Genomic DNA, 17,756 nt, shown 5'->3' with positions numbered 1-17,756 from the left:
CCTTCTCCTAGACTCATATATTTATAATATATGAAATATAATGCTACTTCATAATTTTATCCTTTATTATCTAAGAGCCTGATATTTTCTAGGAGTGCAGGTTTTTCTGTTTCTTACTCCTAATCTATGTGATTTATTTCTTTTCTCAAAAATCTTGCTATAAGTCTTACTTTTTAATTCAACTTAAAAACAATTTTCCTTACCAGCTTCTGTACTGCAGAATAAATAAAATGTACTGTACCTAAAAGCTATAGTTGAATAAATCATGACTGCATTGTCAATAGTAAGCCGCATAAGGAGAAAGTAAATAATCCTTCTTAAAAATTCTGCTTGGGCCTATTGCTTACAGTTATGGCCACGTTTTACATCCTTGACTTAAACAAGACAAAAGAAAACTTTTATTATTTAATTGACTCTTGTCAAGTACTAAAAAATGTAAAAGAAAAGAAAAAGAAAACCTATGGTAATTAAAAATCTTACTTTGAAACTGTCATATATATTCTTAAATCTAAATTAAGAAACAGTATCTACCTCTTGATTCACCACCAGCATTGATTAGTCTGATCTGGTTTTCTACTCTGGAGTCCCTTTTCTCTTTCCTGACCTCTCCTAGGAGAGAAAATGTTGAATTTCTTTGACTAGAGTAAGAAAATCCTCTTCAAAAATTAAATCTAATCAGAATTTTTTAATCATCTTAAGAAAACTTCTAGGTTAAAAAATGTTTTAGCTAATCTCATTCTAATTAGTATTAATTTATTCTTTAAACACTAGATTATAAATTGGAATTGTCTTTTATTCAAAGTAAAAGTCAGACTATTAAGTACCAGTGAGGAAAAGGCTAGGTAATATTTTATAAAGTTTAAGGTAATAGATTATACTCATTAGCAGTAAAAACTCAGTTACAGGGCTTCCCTGGTGACGCAGTGGTTGAGAGTCCGCCTGCCGATGAAGGGGACACTGGTTCGTGCCCCAGTCCGGGAGGATCCCACATGCCATGGAGCAGCTGGGAACTGTGAGCCATGGCCACTGAGCCTGAGCGTCCGGAGCCTGTGCTCCACAATGGGAGAGGCCACAACAGTGAGAGGCCCGCTTACCGGAAAAAAAAAAAAAAAAACTCAGTTACATATATTCCTGGGGTGGTATGGAATGAGTCTTTTTATTCTCAATGAAATTAAGGATTTCATTTAGCAAACTGGAACAAATTGATTAGTTTCAGCACATTCAGAACAGCTAAGAATTACAATATTATAATCTAATCTGTTATAACTTTTTAGATCTACTTTGAGCAAATAAATAGATTAAGGTGTGTTTCTCTTTTACATAACTTTGCTTTCTTCTTATAAAAATCACAGAACCATGTCAGAGTATAGGAAGGAATATCATCACTTTGAGAGCTCTCACACACAATAATGAAAACATGTTCTGTTAATAAATCATTCATTAAGAGTATCTTGAGTTACTTCAGTTTAGTTTTGGATCTCCTTCAAAGTACTCTTCCTAACACTTTAAAATTAACTTTGGTTGCTATCTTTAATAAATAGTTAACTAAAAATTAATAATAGTAATATATACAAACTTGCATTTGGTTCTAGCCAGTAACTGTACTAGAACAAATGTCCTAGTATGTGAATACTCTATACATATCTTCATTTGAAAGCAATTCCCCAAAGAGCTTACACTAAATAAAGATGTTTATTATTGAAAGAAACTGTAAAAATTATAGCATATTTCAGCTCCATGCTTTTTTTAAAGCTTTGTGATTGTGCAAGCATCATTAACCAACAGACTTGATGAAAACAGTCACAAAGCTATTGCATGATTTTTTCATGAAGACAAGGCAAATCAGAACAAAATGCAGGTATATAATTTAATTTTATTATACCTAAAACTGTAAAAGCCAACATGCATCTATCAAGTTATTTTTGCTTACTCAAGTCTTGTTTATTTCTAAAAGCTAAGAATTATTAATCCCCCTAATTTTGAATTAATTGAGGTTTAAATAGCCTAGTGCTCTATTTATCTTAAACAAGGTAAAGAAATTATTAGCTAAGAATATCTGAATTACATAATATTTCAAATTAGCCAATATCACTTTAATAAGGCTTACATATGCTATTTTAATCTTAGTTCTTGAATGTTTTGTATTAGGAAAATCCACAGAATGTTTCTTCTCTGGACATTTGTGTGAAAAATAATGAAACTTGAAATGGAATAAAATCCATATTTTTGATCTCCCAAGTTGGTGACTATATTACAAATTTTACATAAAATAACTCCAAAAAAATCTCCCTGGAGCTCAGTATATATTTTTGCAAAAGATACAAAGTTCCAGTTTCACTGCTGTGTTTCTTTCTTATTGACCCTCTTTTTTTTTTTTTTTTTGCGCCTGTGTTGGGTCTTCATTGCTGCGTGTGGTCTTTCTCTAGTTGCAGCGAGCAGGGGCTACTCTTCATTGCGGTCAATGGGCTGCTCATTGTGGTGGCTTCTCTTGTTTTGGAGCACAGGCTCTAGGCACACAGGCTTCAGTAGTGGTAGCACACGGGCTCAGTAGTTGTGGCTCATGGTCTTAGTTGCTCCGTGGCATGTGGGATCTTCCCGGACCAGGAATCAAACCATTGTCCCCATTAAGCAAGTGGATTCTTAAACACTGCGCTACCGGGGAAGTCCTGACCCTCTGTCTTAATTAACTTCATTTATATAGACTGTTGTTACTTTTCTTCTTTTTTTTTTTTTGGCTGCGTTGGGTCTTTGACGCTGCACACGGGCTTTCTCTAGTTGTGGCGAGTGGGGGCTACTCTTCGTTGCGGTGCGTGGCTTCTCATTGCAGTGGCTTCTCTTGTTGCAGAGCTTGGGCTCTAGGTGCCAGGCTTCAGTAGTTGTAGCTCACGGGCTCTAAAGCACAGGCTCAGTAGTTGTGGCGCATGGGCTTAGCTGCTCCGCAGCATGTGAGATCTTCCTGGACCAGGGCTCAAATCCGTGTTCCCTGCACTGGCAGGCGGATTCTTAACCACTGCGCCACCAGGGAAGCCCTACTTTTCTTTTATGCATACATAGCTTAATAGAGGAGGCACTGTAAAATTGGAAGTTGTTATAAAACTTTTCCTCTAGATTAAAAAAAAATCCCTTGAAATATGTTCAATTTCATTTTATTTTTGAATTTAAAAAAGTATGTATACTATATACGTAAAGGAATACAGCCATATTCAACTGAAGAAGCACTAGGGATAGTTGCCTTTTTACAGGCTGGAGGGAATTAAAAAAAATGGGGCAAGATCTTTTATGTCCAGTTTTCCCTTGAGTAGTTGCTGTTGGTATCCATTTATGCTCCATCGAAGGCCTCTGTTCAAAACCATGACCCTCCTCAACTAACCACCCCATGGCTGTGAGTTATAGTTTTAGAATTTCCCCTATGCTTGTCTCTCCAAGTCATGAAGTTTAACTTTCTTACTCAAGGTTCCCCTGAAAGCAAAATAACTATAAATGAGAGGAGCAATGGTTGAGGAAAACAACATATCACTGATATTTATCTATGCTGAGCCAGCAATAAATACCACTTTAAGCATAAAATCCAGGACATTTCCACTAGTTACAAAGCTCACTGGAACTAAAGATATGGTAGATATCAATATAACATCATAGAAATTTTTAAGTGGCAAATACCAAAGGAATGTGTGGGTGTGCATGTGTGTGTTCATGTGTGTGTGCATAAATAAGTACCTGAAAAGTGCTCTGTGGAGTACTATTGTATTATTAATATTTTAATGTCTTGTCGTACTCAGCTTACATTTCTTAGTCAACCAAAGTATTAAAAGTCAGCTTAATTACTGAGTTTTCTTAAAGAAACATTTAATAGCTGTCAGCAATCCTGACTCTCAATATTTGTAAGATAAAATTAAAATACTTTTTTCTACCTATGACTGTAATATTTCACAAAACATCTCTGTGACTACTTCCTATACATCAGAATGGAGAAAATTTAGATCTAGTGATCCTATAAAATAAGAATATATATTCATCCTGATGAAAGAGTAATGTTGATAAATGTAAGTTTTCAAGGAGTTCTTAGGCTGAATCAGTATTCATAGGTTGGACATTATTTAGGATGTCTTTTTTGCCTATAGGACAAATTTAAAGTATCTGCACGTGGTTTTTTGGTGTTAATATTATTAATCTCTTAATATATACATATTTCCATGTATAAACTGCTCATGTGATAAACTTTAAAATAATATGAGCTACTTATGAATAGGAAATAGGAGTAATTATGTACAAGGATTCAGCCTTTTGGTGTTCATCTTAAATGACAGTTATATTCAGAAAACAGTTCCTAAGATAGCAACAAGCACATAGCTGGAATCAAATATTTGTTGAGAGAATAAATAAATGGATGTGCAGAATTTTTATTTACGAGTATATATGAAGAAAAAACTAAACTTTTGATTGTATCATAGAGATTGAGTTCATTTAACAGTTGAAGTTTTTTACATTATTATTAAATAAAACTACTAAGCACCCATATTTGAAATGTTACCAGATTGAGAAAAACACCTGGTTTGTATAATCTGAGATAGAAAATACCAATGTTAACATTATAAGCATAGTAATACCTACTGCGGCCAGTTCTCTTAGTGCTCGAACTCTGCTCTCCACATTACCCACCTTAGCAGCAATATTTTTAATATTTTTCAATTCTCCTTCTTTTGATGTGGTAGTCTTTCTTCCCATATTTTTCCAATACCTAGAGTCCTCGAACAGAAATTTAATTTTCCTTATCCCATTTACTAACTAAATTCTACCTACCACCTTTCTTTCTATTCTTTAATGCTTTATTTTCTTTTTCTCTCTTCTCTTTCATTTTCTGTAGATCAACATTGTCTAACAGAAATATAATGTGGGCCACATAACTGAGTTTTCTACTAGCCACATTAAAAAAATAAATAAAAAGAAACAGGTGGAAATAAATTTCAATGTAATTTTTCTGTTTCTTTTGGCCATGCCACCTGGCCTGTGGGATCTTAGTTCCCAGACCAGGGACTGAACCTGCACCCTTGCCAGTGAAAGCACTGAGTCCTAACCACTGGACCGACAGGGAATTCCCTAATGTAATATTTTATTTAGCTCAATATACCAAACACATTATCATTTAACCATGTAATCAGAATTAAAAACATATTGAGATGTTTTCTATTCCTTTTTTATGCTAAGTCTTCAAAATTCAGTGTGTATTTTACGCTTACAGCACATCTTAATTCAGATAGCCACACTGCAAGTGCTCAGTAGCCAAGTGTCTAAGAGTTACAATATTGAATAGTGTAGCCCTCGATCATCAAAGACAAATTAATCAAAATGGTGGTCTTGCCAAACAGAGTTATGGTAAAGTGGTGAACAGTAGTTTCCAGCTCTTAGAAAGTGTGAGGGTTATTGGAGGATCTGTAGTCCTTTCAATAACATCAGAGACTTAATCTTAAGGGACATACCACAGTAATAGTTTTTGTTATTGCTAACACACACAAAAAGGACTGTTTAGTATTTTAAACATGATATCCCAAAAAAAGATGTACCAAGTACAAATTCTTCTGCAATATGACATAATTCTGTAACATGAATTAGTTTATTCAGAGTAGTCACCTTCATACTGGTAAATTTTTCTGGCATATGAATGTTTTGCTCCACTAAGTAACAGTGGCTGAATGCAAAGTACACATGAAGCTGCTGAGGGCGACAGTAGTATACCAGTGACCAGTGACCATTCACCCAACATGCATTTTTTTTCTCAACTTGGTCTCAGGCTCTGTCTTGAAAATGTTTACTGAAGAATTCTCCACAATTTTTGTGCATTTTGCCCTCATCTCTATATTCAGCAGCATCAAAAACCTTTCTTATATCCTCGTCCACCAAGCTAAAGACATTTTTAAAAGCCAGGTCTGTTATTTACTATAGTATGTCTTTACATTTTTGAAATTAGATGTGTCTTTTTGTACTAAGGGGTGTGTGTGTGTGTGCACACAAGCGCACACACTCTGCTTAGAGACCTGTATTGATTTGAGTGGTCTCTTCCAGCCCTATTTTCCCATGAGATCTTTTATTTTTAGTCCACAATTTGCAGAACACCTCAATCCCCCCTTTTACAAGAAGAAACACGTGCATCACATTATAACAGGAATGCTTGAATCTATAAGTAAACTTCAAGTACGCTATATTTACTCCAAATATTTATGTTCTAATCTCTGGTCTTATTTGGTTGAACCCAGTGTCCTTACTTGAAAAATGAGAGAGTTAGACCAGAAAAGCCCTTCCTTTCCAGTTTTTGAGCTCTCTCGTCATGCAAAATTATTCCCATAATTAAAACGATAATTATATATCTTCAGAACTGGATTAATACATTAGACTGAAAATGCAAATACACCCACCAGCCCACCAAAATTCTCATGAAATGACAGGAAAAAATATTAATAAAAAACCTTCTGGTAAAACAAGAAAGAGTGATAGCGCACAAAGGAAAAAACGACTGCAAACGGATTGTAGAGATCCCAGGTAAATGTCAAAAGATATTTAAAATAGAAGGGACTTGGGACATCTGTTTGACAGCTTTGTAAAAAAATAGACAACTTCCTAAGGAATCATGAATTTCAAAATTAGCTCAAGAAGTATAAATATGAAATACAACAAAGAGCAGTGGGGAGCAGAAAATGAAGTTTTAGGCAAATTGCACCAAACTTTGAGGGAATGGATAATTCTCAATTATATGAACTGTTCCAGGACTGAGAAAAAGGTGTATGCAGTTTACAAGGCTAGTTTAATTGTAATGCCTAAAACAAAGATTAAACACAAAACATTAAGATTATAGGCCAATCTAAATTTTTCTATGTAGAAAAAAGAAACTTTAAAAATTGCAAATTAAATCTACCAGTGGATGCATCTACCCAAGAATGTAAAGATAATTATACTTATACCTTGGAAAAATCTACTGATACAATTAATATATTAACATATTCAAGGAAAACAATGATCTTCTCAATATGATGTATCCAGTAGATACAGAAAACTCATTAAATAAAATCTGAAGCTTATTCATAATTTAAAAAAATCATTAACAAAACAGACAATAAAAGTATGTACTAGGGACACAGTAAATATCGTATTTGTTCATCATTCTATGCATTCTCTATAAAGTCAAGAAAAAGAGAAGGATGTCTATTTTCATTACTACTATTCAACAGTGTGCCAAGCATCCTAGACACCACATTAGGATAAGAAAGTTAAAGGAAGCAAAACTATTGGAAAGGAATAAAGTTGTCCAGAAACAGATATTTATGAAAATTGTTCATGTGATAAATATAGTAAGTCAGAGATGAAAAGATGTCCTCATTAATTAGGGATGTTCGGGCAAATTGTTATTATGTTGAAAAAATGTCTAAAATTGGAGCTGTATATCCCTCTTTACTCAACAAATGCATTCCAGATAGATCATTAAAAACTACTACTGCTGAATCAAGTGTGGAAGAAACAACTTCAAGAGATTAGAATAATCATAGGAATCTAAACCAATTCTCCATTCAGGTTGTTCCTCAACTTCAAGTATATGTTCCTCATTAAAGAAGCTGGAGCTGGAAATTAAAGATAATTACTTATAGGTTTGGTTTACGACAGAAAGGCACAAAACTGTAATCAACAGACCCTTCATCCTATATCAACAGCTTTCTTTATTCTAGCAACAAAACTTTGCTTATTGACAGGCTATTTAACTATTTTTAGTTTAAAAGTAAAGTATATTAAGATATGTCTTTTTTATAATTCTCATATCTAATAACTTTTTGGATCAACTGATCTACTACTTTTCTCGATTTCATCAGGTAAATTATAAAAGAATCTGGAAAAAATTTGAAATGATTTCTACTTGGGCAATTGTAGCATAATGAAAGAGAACCGAATTAAAGTCATATTAAGCTCTAAGATTTATTTGAGAGTGTGATATAAATAATGATTGAGGTTGCAACGGAAAAGATTTAAGATATGTTTTACTAGAAAAAAATTAGGTAGCCAGTAGAAGATTAAAATTAATTATGTCTCCTAAGCCTGTAAAGATAGAGAAAAAAGAGACTCAGGACTCAAATAATACCAAAAAATGAAGGAAAAGAATTTAAAAACAAATATGGTTAATACAAACCTATAATAACATAGCAGATGGTATTGCTATGAATGGAGTACTTTAAATTTTCTGATTAGGAAGCAAAGTCTCAGAAAATAAGTTAAAAGAAGTTTATCTAAGGTTAGAGACACAGCTAAAATAAAATTGATCTCATTTTTAACATAAATGTATGTGGTTGGCCATTTATGTCAGCCTATAAAAAAAGTGCAATAAACTCTTGGTAACTTATTTTGGAAAAAGGGAAATAATTTTTAAACCTTTTTGTTTTGCACAATTTAGTACAATTCAAATGTTTTCTCTTAGACTATATTCCTATAATGTAACTTAAAACAAAAAAAGAAAATTTATAGAGGAAATATTCCTTCCAAAGTCTGTTAATTACCCAAAATCTGATAATTACCCAGACCCTACCCCTGCCACACACCCACAAATACAGAGTGAGGCAAAGATAAGGGAAGAACTAGGACCTACTTTTAGAAGGGAGTTGAATTGACAGATTTAGCAAATAAAAATATAGAATGTTCAGTTAAATTTGAATTTCAAAAATTCCAATTTTTCTTAGTATAAGTATGGATCGAATATTATACAAAATGTATTTATACTAAAAATATTTATTCATTGTTATCTGAAATTCATATCTATTGGACATCTATTTTATCTGGTAAGCCTACTAAGGGACATACATACAGGTGGGTAAAATAAGGTAGTTCAGGAAAGCAGTAGCCATATCTGAGGCTGAATTCACTGTACTGGGGTCCAGAGTCCAGACTTCAACACATTGAAAAAAAGGAAGCTTTGAGAGCAAGGTGGGTCACTGCTCTTCAACTGGTTCCCAGAATAGGAAGAGGAAAACAGAATTCTAAGTGTGGAAAGAAGAATTAGAGTTGGGGGAAATGAAACGAGAGGAACCTGAGTATACGTGATAGAATATGAGAATGGCCCTTGGAGGAAGGCAGGAATCAATGATTCCAGAAACTCAGGGAATACACTGGCCATGTCTTATGTCTGGACTCACAGTAGAAATAACTCAAGGAACAATATAAGAGCCCTATGATAGCAATGGAACAGGAATCTAGTTTAGACTAATGGGAGGAATGGGAATAGAAGGGGGAACACATGCTGTGAACACTAACACTCACCAAAATGGATAGGTGTTGGATTTTCTTAAAAAATAGCAGTTGTCAAAATAACATTTACAGAGAATATAGTAGATATCAACAGAGTAATGCTCAATCTGTCGGACATTGTTAGAAATAGGTGGTCCCAAACATCTAATGGGTTTTCCAGATAAATGAATACATCACCTGAAGGGCCCCAAATTTTTAATGAGTGTTTTTTTCCTCCTGAAATCTTTCATGTATTTAACATAATTCTACATTATGTTATGTGCTACATTAACATAATTCATCCTTTTTAATGACTAAGTCACTATAAATATCAAAATTTAAATCTATAAAGGAGATCATATAATAAAAGCCTTTCATTTAAAAGAAGTGGAATCAGATTGTATTCCAAACACTGTGGTGAATCAGTAATTCATTCTGCTCATCATTTAATTTGTGATTAGGAAATATTTACAGAGAGAGGAAGGAAGGGAGGGAGGGAGGGAGGGAGAGGGAAAATATAATTACACCATTAGAAATTTCTGAAATGTGTAAGGATATTTTTTGTTTAATCTGCTTGTCAAACCTTTGACGTAGACATTAATATCCCAACTCTAAAAAGGAAAATACTGAGTTTCAGACAGTTTAATTGGCCTAAGGTCACAAAGCTAGTAAATCTGTCTCTAAAGCCAATGAGATTTCTACCACACAGCTCTGCTTCCTTAATACAGTGGTCCCCACAAACACTTTGTGACATCACTTAGACCTCCCAGAAGCATGTTGTCCTCAGCTTTGTGATGGCTGGGTGAAAGTAACTTCGAATATGATAAGTATTCTTTATTATGTCTATTCTAAATGTGTCTAGTCATCTTCTAACGTAATGCATTTGAAAATACGTGTAATATCTTGTCATTTAAAACAATATGAGGAAGGATCTCCCTGGTGGTCCAGTGCGTAGGACTCCGAGCTCCCAATGCAGGGGCCCGGGGTTTGATCCCTGGTTGGGAAACTAGATCCCGCATGCATGCCACAACTAAGAGTCCACATGCTGCAACTAAGAAGTCACATGCTGCCACTAAAGATCCCGCATGCCGCAGTTAAGACCCGGTGCAGCCAAAATACATAAATAATAAATAAATAAATAAAATATTTTTTAAAATATGAGGAGATATATACGTATATATACATATTAGATAGATGATAGATAGGTAGATAGATAGATAGATAGTAGATAGATAGGTAGGTAGATAGATATAAATAAAACTAGGGATAGATATAAAACTTTTAACCAGACTAAGTTTCAAAAATAAAAGCAAATGAAGTCAGGGAGGAGAACATATACTTGGGGAAATTATAGGAGGAAGTAACTGTATTTTTTTTTTCTCTTTCAGTGATCACTATTTGGGAAGCCACAGAATATTTCAGAAAAATAAATCTGTTATTCAACTTAATCTACAGAAAAATAGGGAATCTCCAGGAAAGTTATCTCGAAAGGTAAGACTTTCTTAGCTTTGGTTTCAATTAGCAAATGTATTACTTTAAGGACAATATTCCCATCCTTATGGATTGTTGCCATTTTGTGATTAAAATATGTTTAATGAATACATATTTATTTGAGTATATTTACTGAAACATAATATTTATCTTTATGTCTGTTAACAATTTGGACTGAAGCAATTACATGAACACACTACTGCAACCTCGGTATGATAAATCTACTAGTCTCTTGAAAAATCATTTATGAGTAACTTATTAATGTTATCTTATTCATACTATCCATGAATCCACCCGGAAATGAATGGAATAGAAAAAGTAAAGGGGAAACCATGGAAGGAAGAAAAATAACACAACTCTTGTTCTATCTGAAGACTACGGTGGTGTCAACACAGTTTAAATCAGGACAGATTAATATTCATAATATATATAATAAAACTACTTAGAAAGGGATTACTGTGCTTTAATGACAGTTTCATGGTGTTAGATATAAATTTTATTCCCTGTGTGGTGTCTTGAGTTACTTCAAACCCAAATTCCACAGTATGCAGTAAACTTTGATATTTTAGCAGTTTTTATCTATAGAATCTTCCAATTACCTGCTTTAGGCAAAAATCCCATCACCCTGTCATTTACATCAGATAACAGACTTACAGTGCATGACTTTTTTTTTCTAGTCTGAGGTGCTTCATCATAAAAAGTGTCAGGTGGTGCATTAGGTTGCAATATATCTATGTGGAACATAACATAATGAGGCCAAAAGAGAGTTGTTTAGAAATGTCTTTTGGAATTGGTACCCAGCTCAGCCAGTGTTGACAGCTCCAGGGCCATGCATCTGAACTCTCCACAAAGAAACATTATAAAGTACAACTAATACCCTCAGTATTAATAAATCTAAGAGTCTTCAAATTGTCCTCAGTGTTGATGAAAAGGCTGAAATTATCATGTTTCATTTCAATGGGGGGTGGGAGAGAAAATGTATAATTCAAATTTCTACTCGTTTAGAAGTTGTATATTGTTAAAGAAAAAAGAAACTACCACATTGGTAGTAATTCACAAATCACATATTTCAGTTTCATGTAAATTAAGGTTTATTCTACTACTTTGATGTAATATGTATCCAGCATATATTTTACATCTGAAACTTAAATATTTCTATCATATTTACTCTTTACAACAATTCCACATGTCAAATATTATTAAAAATAAGGACACTAGGGCTTCCCTGGTGGCGCAGTGGTTGAGAGTCCGGCTGCCGATGCAGGGGATGCGGGTTCGTGCCCCAGTCCGGGAAGATCCCACATGCCACGGAGCGGCTGGGCCCGTGAGCCAAGGCCACTGAGCCTGCCCGTCCGGAGCCCGTGCTCCACAACGGGAGAGGCCACAACAGTGAGAGGCCCACGTACAGCAAAAAAAATAAATAAATAAGGACACAAAATCCCAGCGTGCTCATGACTTTCCTCAGGTCACATTCATGGAGCTGGTAAGTAGAGGACCTTGGATTTGAGCCCAGTCAGTGAGTCTTCACATACCTTATGCTACCAATTTATATTACAAAAACACTTAGAACTTATGGGCTACACTCAAAAGTTTTAGATGTGGTTTCAGAGCAATTAGTCAAAATTCTACCTTTATGTTTTTTTGGTGTTGTTTTGTTTTCCACAGCTTTATCCACATACCCCAAAGTCTGGGCCATGATAGGTATTCAATGATAACTAACCACATTAAGTATATATTAGGTGCCAGGCACTGTTATTAGGGCTTTACATGTATCAATTCATAACAGCCCTAAAGCAAAAACAATAGGATGTTAGACTATATGATATTTTAGTCTTTTACTATTAAAAACTGTAAAACTTTATTAATGTTAGTTAAGACACTGAAAATTTCAAAAATTTACTTATGATATTGAAAATATTGAGGAGCATAGACATTGGTGTGTTATGTCAAAATGATGTATATGTTGCAATCTGATGCATCACACTTTTTGTTGTAAACTTTTAATACCCATTGAGTAGATTAGATTATAATTTCAATTGAAAACCTTGTATTTGAAGAAAATAAAAAATAATAATAATAATTGCCTTGTTTTATAAAATATTCTTTCAGGAATAGACATAGTATGCTGATTAATTTAATATAACTGAGAAAGTTTATCATTTGTGACCCTTCTTCATGGTCTGAATTGCTATATTTAAAATAAATGACCAATGATTTTTTTTCTTTTATGTATCTATGGTAAGGGAATGGTGAATGGTCTTCTCTCTTATTATTTAAAATAATGTCAAAATTATCTATGATTTTCATAATTTCAGCTGTAAGCTAAACATTTATGAATAACTAAATTTTCTTTCTAGTAAAACAACATAAAATTGGCTTGATAATATTCTTTTTATATAATATTAGGAATATAATGATAGCTATCATTCTATTAAATTTATTGACACCATCAACTTTCAGTAGATATTTCAGAGTATTCTAATTGTAAAAGGCATTGCAAAGCTCAATTCATCTTAGATGGCTTTTCTATTTTAAACTCACTTCTATTACACTGATATATAGTGATTTAATTCATGTTCCATGAGATTATTCATAAAACACATTGACAGTCTTTAGAAATCATCCTATATTTCAAAATTTTTAAACTCCTGTCTTGATTAGAAGTGATGTGAATGGCTGACACTTTTTAAAAGTTTTTTCTTCCTTTCAAGTTTGATCAAAAGTATTGCCAACATTGTAGACATTAATCATAAAATTAAGATTTCTTTCTAGTTCAAGAAAACATTCACAAAATATTTACAGCAATAGATTTCTGTATGAAAAAAAGGAAAAAAATACCTTTATGTTTTTCTTAAGACAAAGGTATTGCCCTCACTTTTGGAGAAAAATAAATTGCACAATATATTCCACGGACAACTGCTCAAACTTTCCTCCAACTCTTTGACATCCTTTAGATAAAATTTTTTTCTTGTTAAGTCACTGTATGACAATGGACAATTCCCCCTCCCCCAAAGGTATCTCTGGAAGCCAAGTAAAGTGGTTTTTAAATGAATATGATTATGCTATTCAGACAGATTCAAATAAGTCATATTATTTATATGCTGCTTTGGTTTTAACTTCTGAAATAAGGCAAATGCCAAATACTACACTTCAAATCTTACTACCTCTATTCTGGCTCTGGTTTTCACTCTCTATTTTCCCTTCCCTTTCACTGTCCTCTCCATGCCTAAAGTTTTGCTTTCTCTACTGCAGAAAAATTTGTCTTAACCACTATGATACTTTCAGATTTCATCAGCCATTGACTCTAGAGGTAAATTCCTACTGAGTAAGCCTCATGTTTTCAAGCTCCTTAGCATTTCTACAAAGCATTCTTTTTTCATAGCATGCACTCAAGGTATTATAACAATAACCTTATTCTTTCCATGTTACTTAGTTTCCTTCTTCTTTCTCACAATACAACCCAATATAAAAATTAATTTACCTTTGACCTTAAGCCATGTAAAGGTTTTCCTTCTTATGTTTTCTGTCAGAAATTCTAATAGGCAGCTTTAAAAATACATTGTGTGTGTACTGACATACAGGATTACATGCACCCCAGGCATGGAGGGACTCATTCAGCTGTCAAACTTAACATCACTGTGCGGTGAAAAAGTGCAATTATGATGGAGTATATTTGCATTTTCTGCAGACTTGCATAGGGTTTTCATGGATGCCCATTCCAGAAGAGCTAATCAAGCAGTTATGACATGTGTGTGTGTGTGTGTGTGTGTGTGTGTGTGTGTGTGTGTGTATGTGTGTGTGCATGCATCCATGTGGACCAGAGGACTCATATTTTAAGATGAGTAGTTCCTGCTCATCTTGGGAGAAAAATACAGTGCCATCTGATAACTCCTGGAACTTACATCTATCAGTAGTTGTCTTTCATCAGCATAATTGAATGTTCATGAGATGGAAGGTTCTCTTATGCTGACGTTTTGGTGGCAAGGTATGGAAAATCTGAAAAAAGGAGGAGTCCATTCTGTGTCTGCCGGCCAATCTGGCAAGCTGTCAAGTCTTATACTGCCACGGATTTGTGGCCTAAATGTAAAGAAAATGTGCACGTATGTGGGAGAACTGGTGTCTGAAAAACTGCCTTCCTGCTGGGAGAAATTAATGTTTGACCTTGGTGATAGCAGGATGTTTTTCAACTATCCTTGGGGTTTATTGGGGTTTATCCTCAACCAAAGCTCAGCTTTCTGTTTTACTTTTGAAAAGAATGCTTATACAGTTGAGGAGAGTCTTATAAGGTCTTTAAAACAAAGTATTAAAATGATAAATGAGAGTTATCAAAAGAGGTGAATAAAATGACAGCAGGAAGTTATGGACCTATTTTTATCTGGTATTCGTTCCTATTCGCTCTATAAATATTAATATATTCTGCTGTTTACAGCATGAAGATGACCACAGTCAGTTTTATCTGAACCAACTTCTAGAAGTTATGCCTATTTGGAAAGTATCCAGGTAAGACATTTTATTCCTGTTCCAAGACTACTTTCTGACTGAGTTCTCAAGTGCCAAATCACAATATTTTTCAGTCGATTGTAATAACTGTCCTTTCACTAGTACTGTGGAAGCTATTGTACTTTTAATAAATATCTCCCTTTGGCAAATTCTGTTAATAATTATCTATTCTTCACAGCTATTCAGATATATCTGAAGAGCTGCTAACACCTTCCAGAACAATCTAACATTCATTTAAAAATATCTCTGCTACCGGTTATTACATTTTCAAGGATTTTTTTCCTCATTCATTTTGTAAATTTGATTGTGCATGTGTCACTAAGCTCTTTGTATAACTGAATTCCCATAGTTTGAAAGTCACCATATCCTGCTTTAAATTCCTTTCTGGAACACCCTGAAAATAATTGGTACATTATAAACAGAGGAGTGTGACTTCAAATTGGAAAACTCAAGTGACAGCAAATGAACATATCCTAATTGAGTCTGATATCTCAACATATGCATGTATTATTTGAAAGAACAAACCTATCAGGAAGCTAACCTGGGAGAAGATATCAGTGCTACAGGCTGCCTTTATCTGGAATTAAAGTTGTTCTGCGTTGAATGAGCAAAAAAGGGAGTGTGGGAGGTATGTCATAAATCTCTAAAGCACAGCCTGATAGAAGAATGGGTTTAAATTGTTTTTAGTGACTATTAATAATAGTTATCACTTCCTGGAGTTCTAATACATTTTGTATATATTGTCTCATCTAATTTTCCCCACAACCCCATAACAATACATATTATCTTACTTCAGAATCAAGGAAACTGAAGTTCTGGAAGGGTAAATAACTTGCCTAGGGTCCGCTGCTCAGTTTGTTAGGATTCAAATCAGGGCTGTCTGCAATTTGCAAAGGCCACATTCTTTCATTAAACTATCGTATCTTTCCATTTTTTTTTTCCCTTTTTTGTGTCTTTCTCCCCCCCCTCCCCCCCAGTATTCAGCCTCGTACCATAAAATCATAGAATGGGTAAAACTTAAGAGGACTTTTGATATAATTTAATCCAAATTTTTACTGTATTGCTAATTACATGCATCAGATAGGTCCCCATCAAAATGGCATATTAAACAAAGGCTGTATTCCAAAATAAATTTATAAATCAACAACTACCACAACAACAAATGCAGAGAGAGGCATCAAACCTGACAAACTCTTTAAAAATTGGGGAATCCCTGGGAATCAGAGACCTGTTTTGAACTGTTCTGTGGAGGGCCGTGACTTGTAGGTGGCTGCTACCTAGTGCACAGAGAGACAAAAGGAGGCTGTGAGTCCCATAGGATTTATTCGCTCACTTTTCTTTTTTTACTGTATTTTTTTATTGAAGTATAGTTGACAGACATTTCTTCATTCTTTTTCTTCTTTTTGTTGTTCTTCCAATTGGGTAATTTCAAGAAATCTGTCTTTGAGTTTACTGAGTCTTCTGCTTGGTCTAGTCTATCAAATTCTTCAGCTCAGTCATTGTATTCTTTAGCGCAAAGATTTCTGTTTGGTTCTTTCTTATGTTTTCTACCTCTTTGTTGAATTTCTCATTCTGTTCTTGTATTGTTATGCTAAGTGCATTAAATTCTTTTTCTGTGTTCTCTTGTGGTCCTCTGAGCATCTTTAGGACAATCATTTTGAATTGTTTGTCAGACAATTCTTGTATCTCCATTTCTTTGGGGTCAGTTGCTGGAAATTTACTGTATTCTTTTGGTGGTGTCATATTTCCCTGATTCATTGTGATCTTGTAGCCTTGCAAAGCTGTCTGTATACAGGAAGAAGCAGTCACCTCTTCCAGACTTTATGGGCTGGCTTCAGTACAGAAAGACCTTCACCTACAGGCGAGGGCCAACTGGAACGTGCTGTGACCCTGGGCCTAGTGGTGACGGGCACCAAGTGCAGGGTTGTGAGACAACGCCAGGTCGGGGGTGGGGGGGGGGGTCACGATGTCTCCTCAGCTCAGGTCACTGGGGTCCACAGCATCGAGAACCGTGTGGTCCTCGGTAAGCACTGTGGGGGGGGATCTGCAGTAGCTGCGAGGGCTGTTGCGATCCTCAGTGGTGCCTCCAGGTCCAGCAGCTAGAGACCAGGGCAGGCAGCAGTTGCTGCTGGAGCTGGTGATGTACATACTCACAGCTCTGGGGGCCAGCTGCAGGCGCCTGTGGAGTGGCAGGGGCTGGCTGCAGACACTCATATAGTTGGGGGGTGGGGGGCAGTGCCAGTCTCAAGGGTTAGGACTAACCGTGGGTGCACGGGCAGCTGCAGGGATCCTGGCTGTTGGAGTGCACTTCTGTGGCTGCAGTCTCTCTCCATGGGCACGTGCATGGCAGTAAAAGCCAGTGACGAGAGTCAGGACAAGGGTGTGCAGGTGCACAGCTTGGGGGCTAGCTGCAGATGAGCCCAGTGGTGCAGACCAGTGACAGGAGAAAGGGCCAAATCTGCCCCAGACACAGCTGTGGGGATCTTGGCTGTCAGTGTGCACTCTCATAG

General features: G+C 35.1%; 1 protein-coding gene across 7 annotated transcripts in view; it reads left to right on the top strand.

Moving 5' to 3' along the window:
- The window catches only part of PIK3C2G (phosphatidylinositol-4-phosphate 3-kinase catalytic subunit type 2 gamma), a 360,629-nt gene that overhangs the window by 51,964 nt on the left and 290,909 nt on the right, over nucleotides 1-17,756 (top strand). For all 7 annotated transcript variants that reach the window (XM_060166784.1, XM_060166785.1, XM_060166781.1 and 4 more), the window contains 2 exons: nucleotides 10,644-10,746; nucleotides 15,176-15,246. In XM_060166784.1, the coding sequence (XP_060022767.1) occupies nucleotides 10,644-10,746; nucleotides 15,176-15,246 (174 nt within the window). The remainder of the gene's footprint in view (nucleotides 1-10,643; nucleotides 10,747-15,175; nucleotides 15,247-17,756) is intronic.

Source organism: Lagenorhynchus albirostris, chromosome 11, assembly GCF_949774975.1.
Source record: "Lagenorhynchus albirostris chromosome 11, mLagAlb1.1, whole genome shotgun sequence".
NCBI lineage: Eukaryota > Metazoa > Chordata > Mammalia > Artiodactyla > Delphinidae > Lagenorhynchus > Lagenorhynchus albirostris.
Note: the sequence above shows the minus strand (reverse complement) of the source record. Positions and strands in the feature narration are given on the sequence as shown.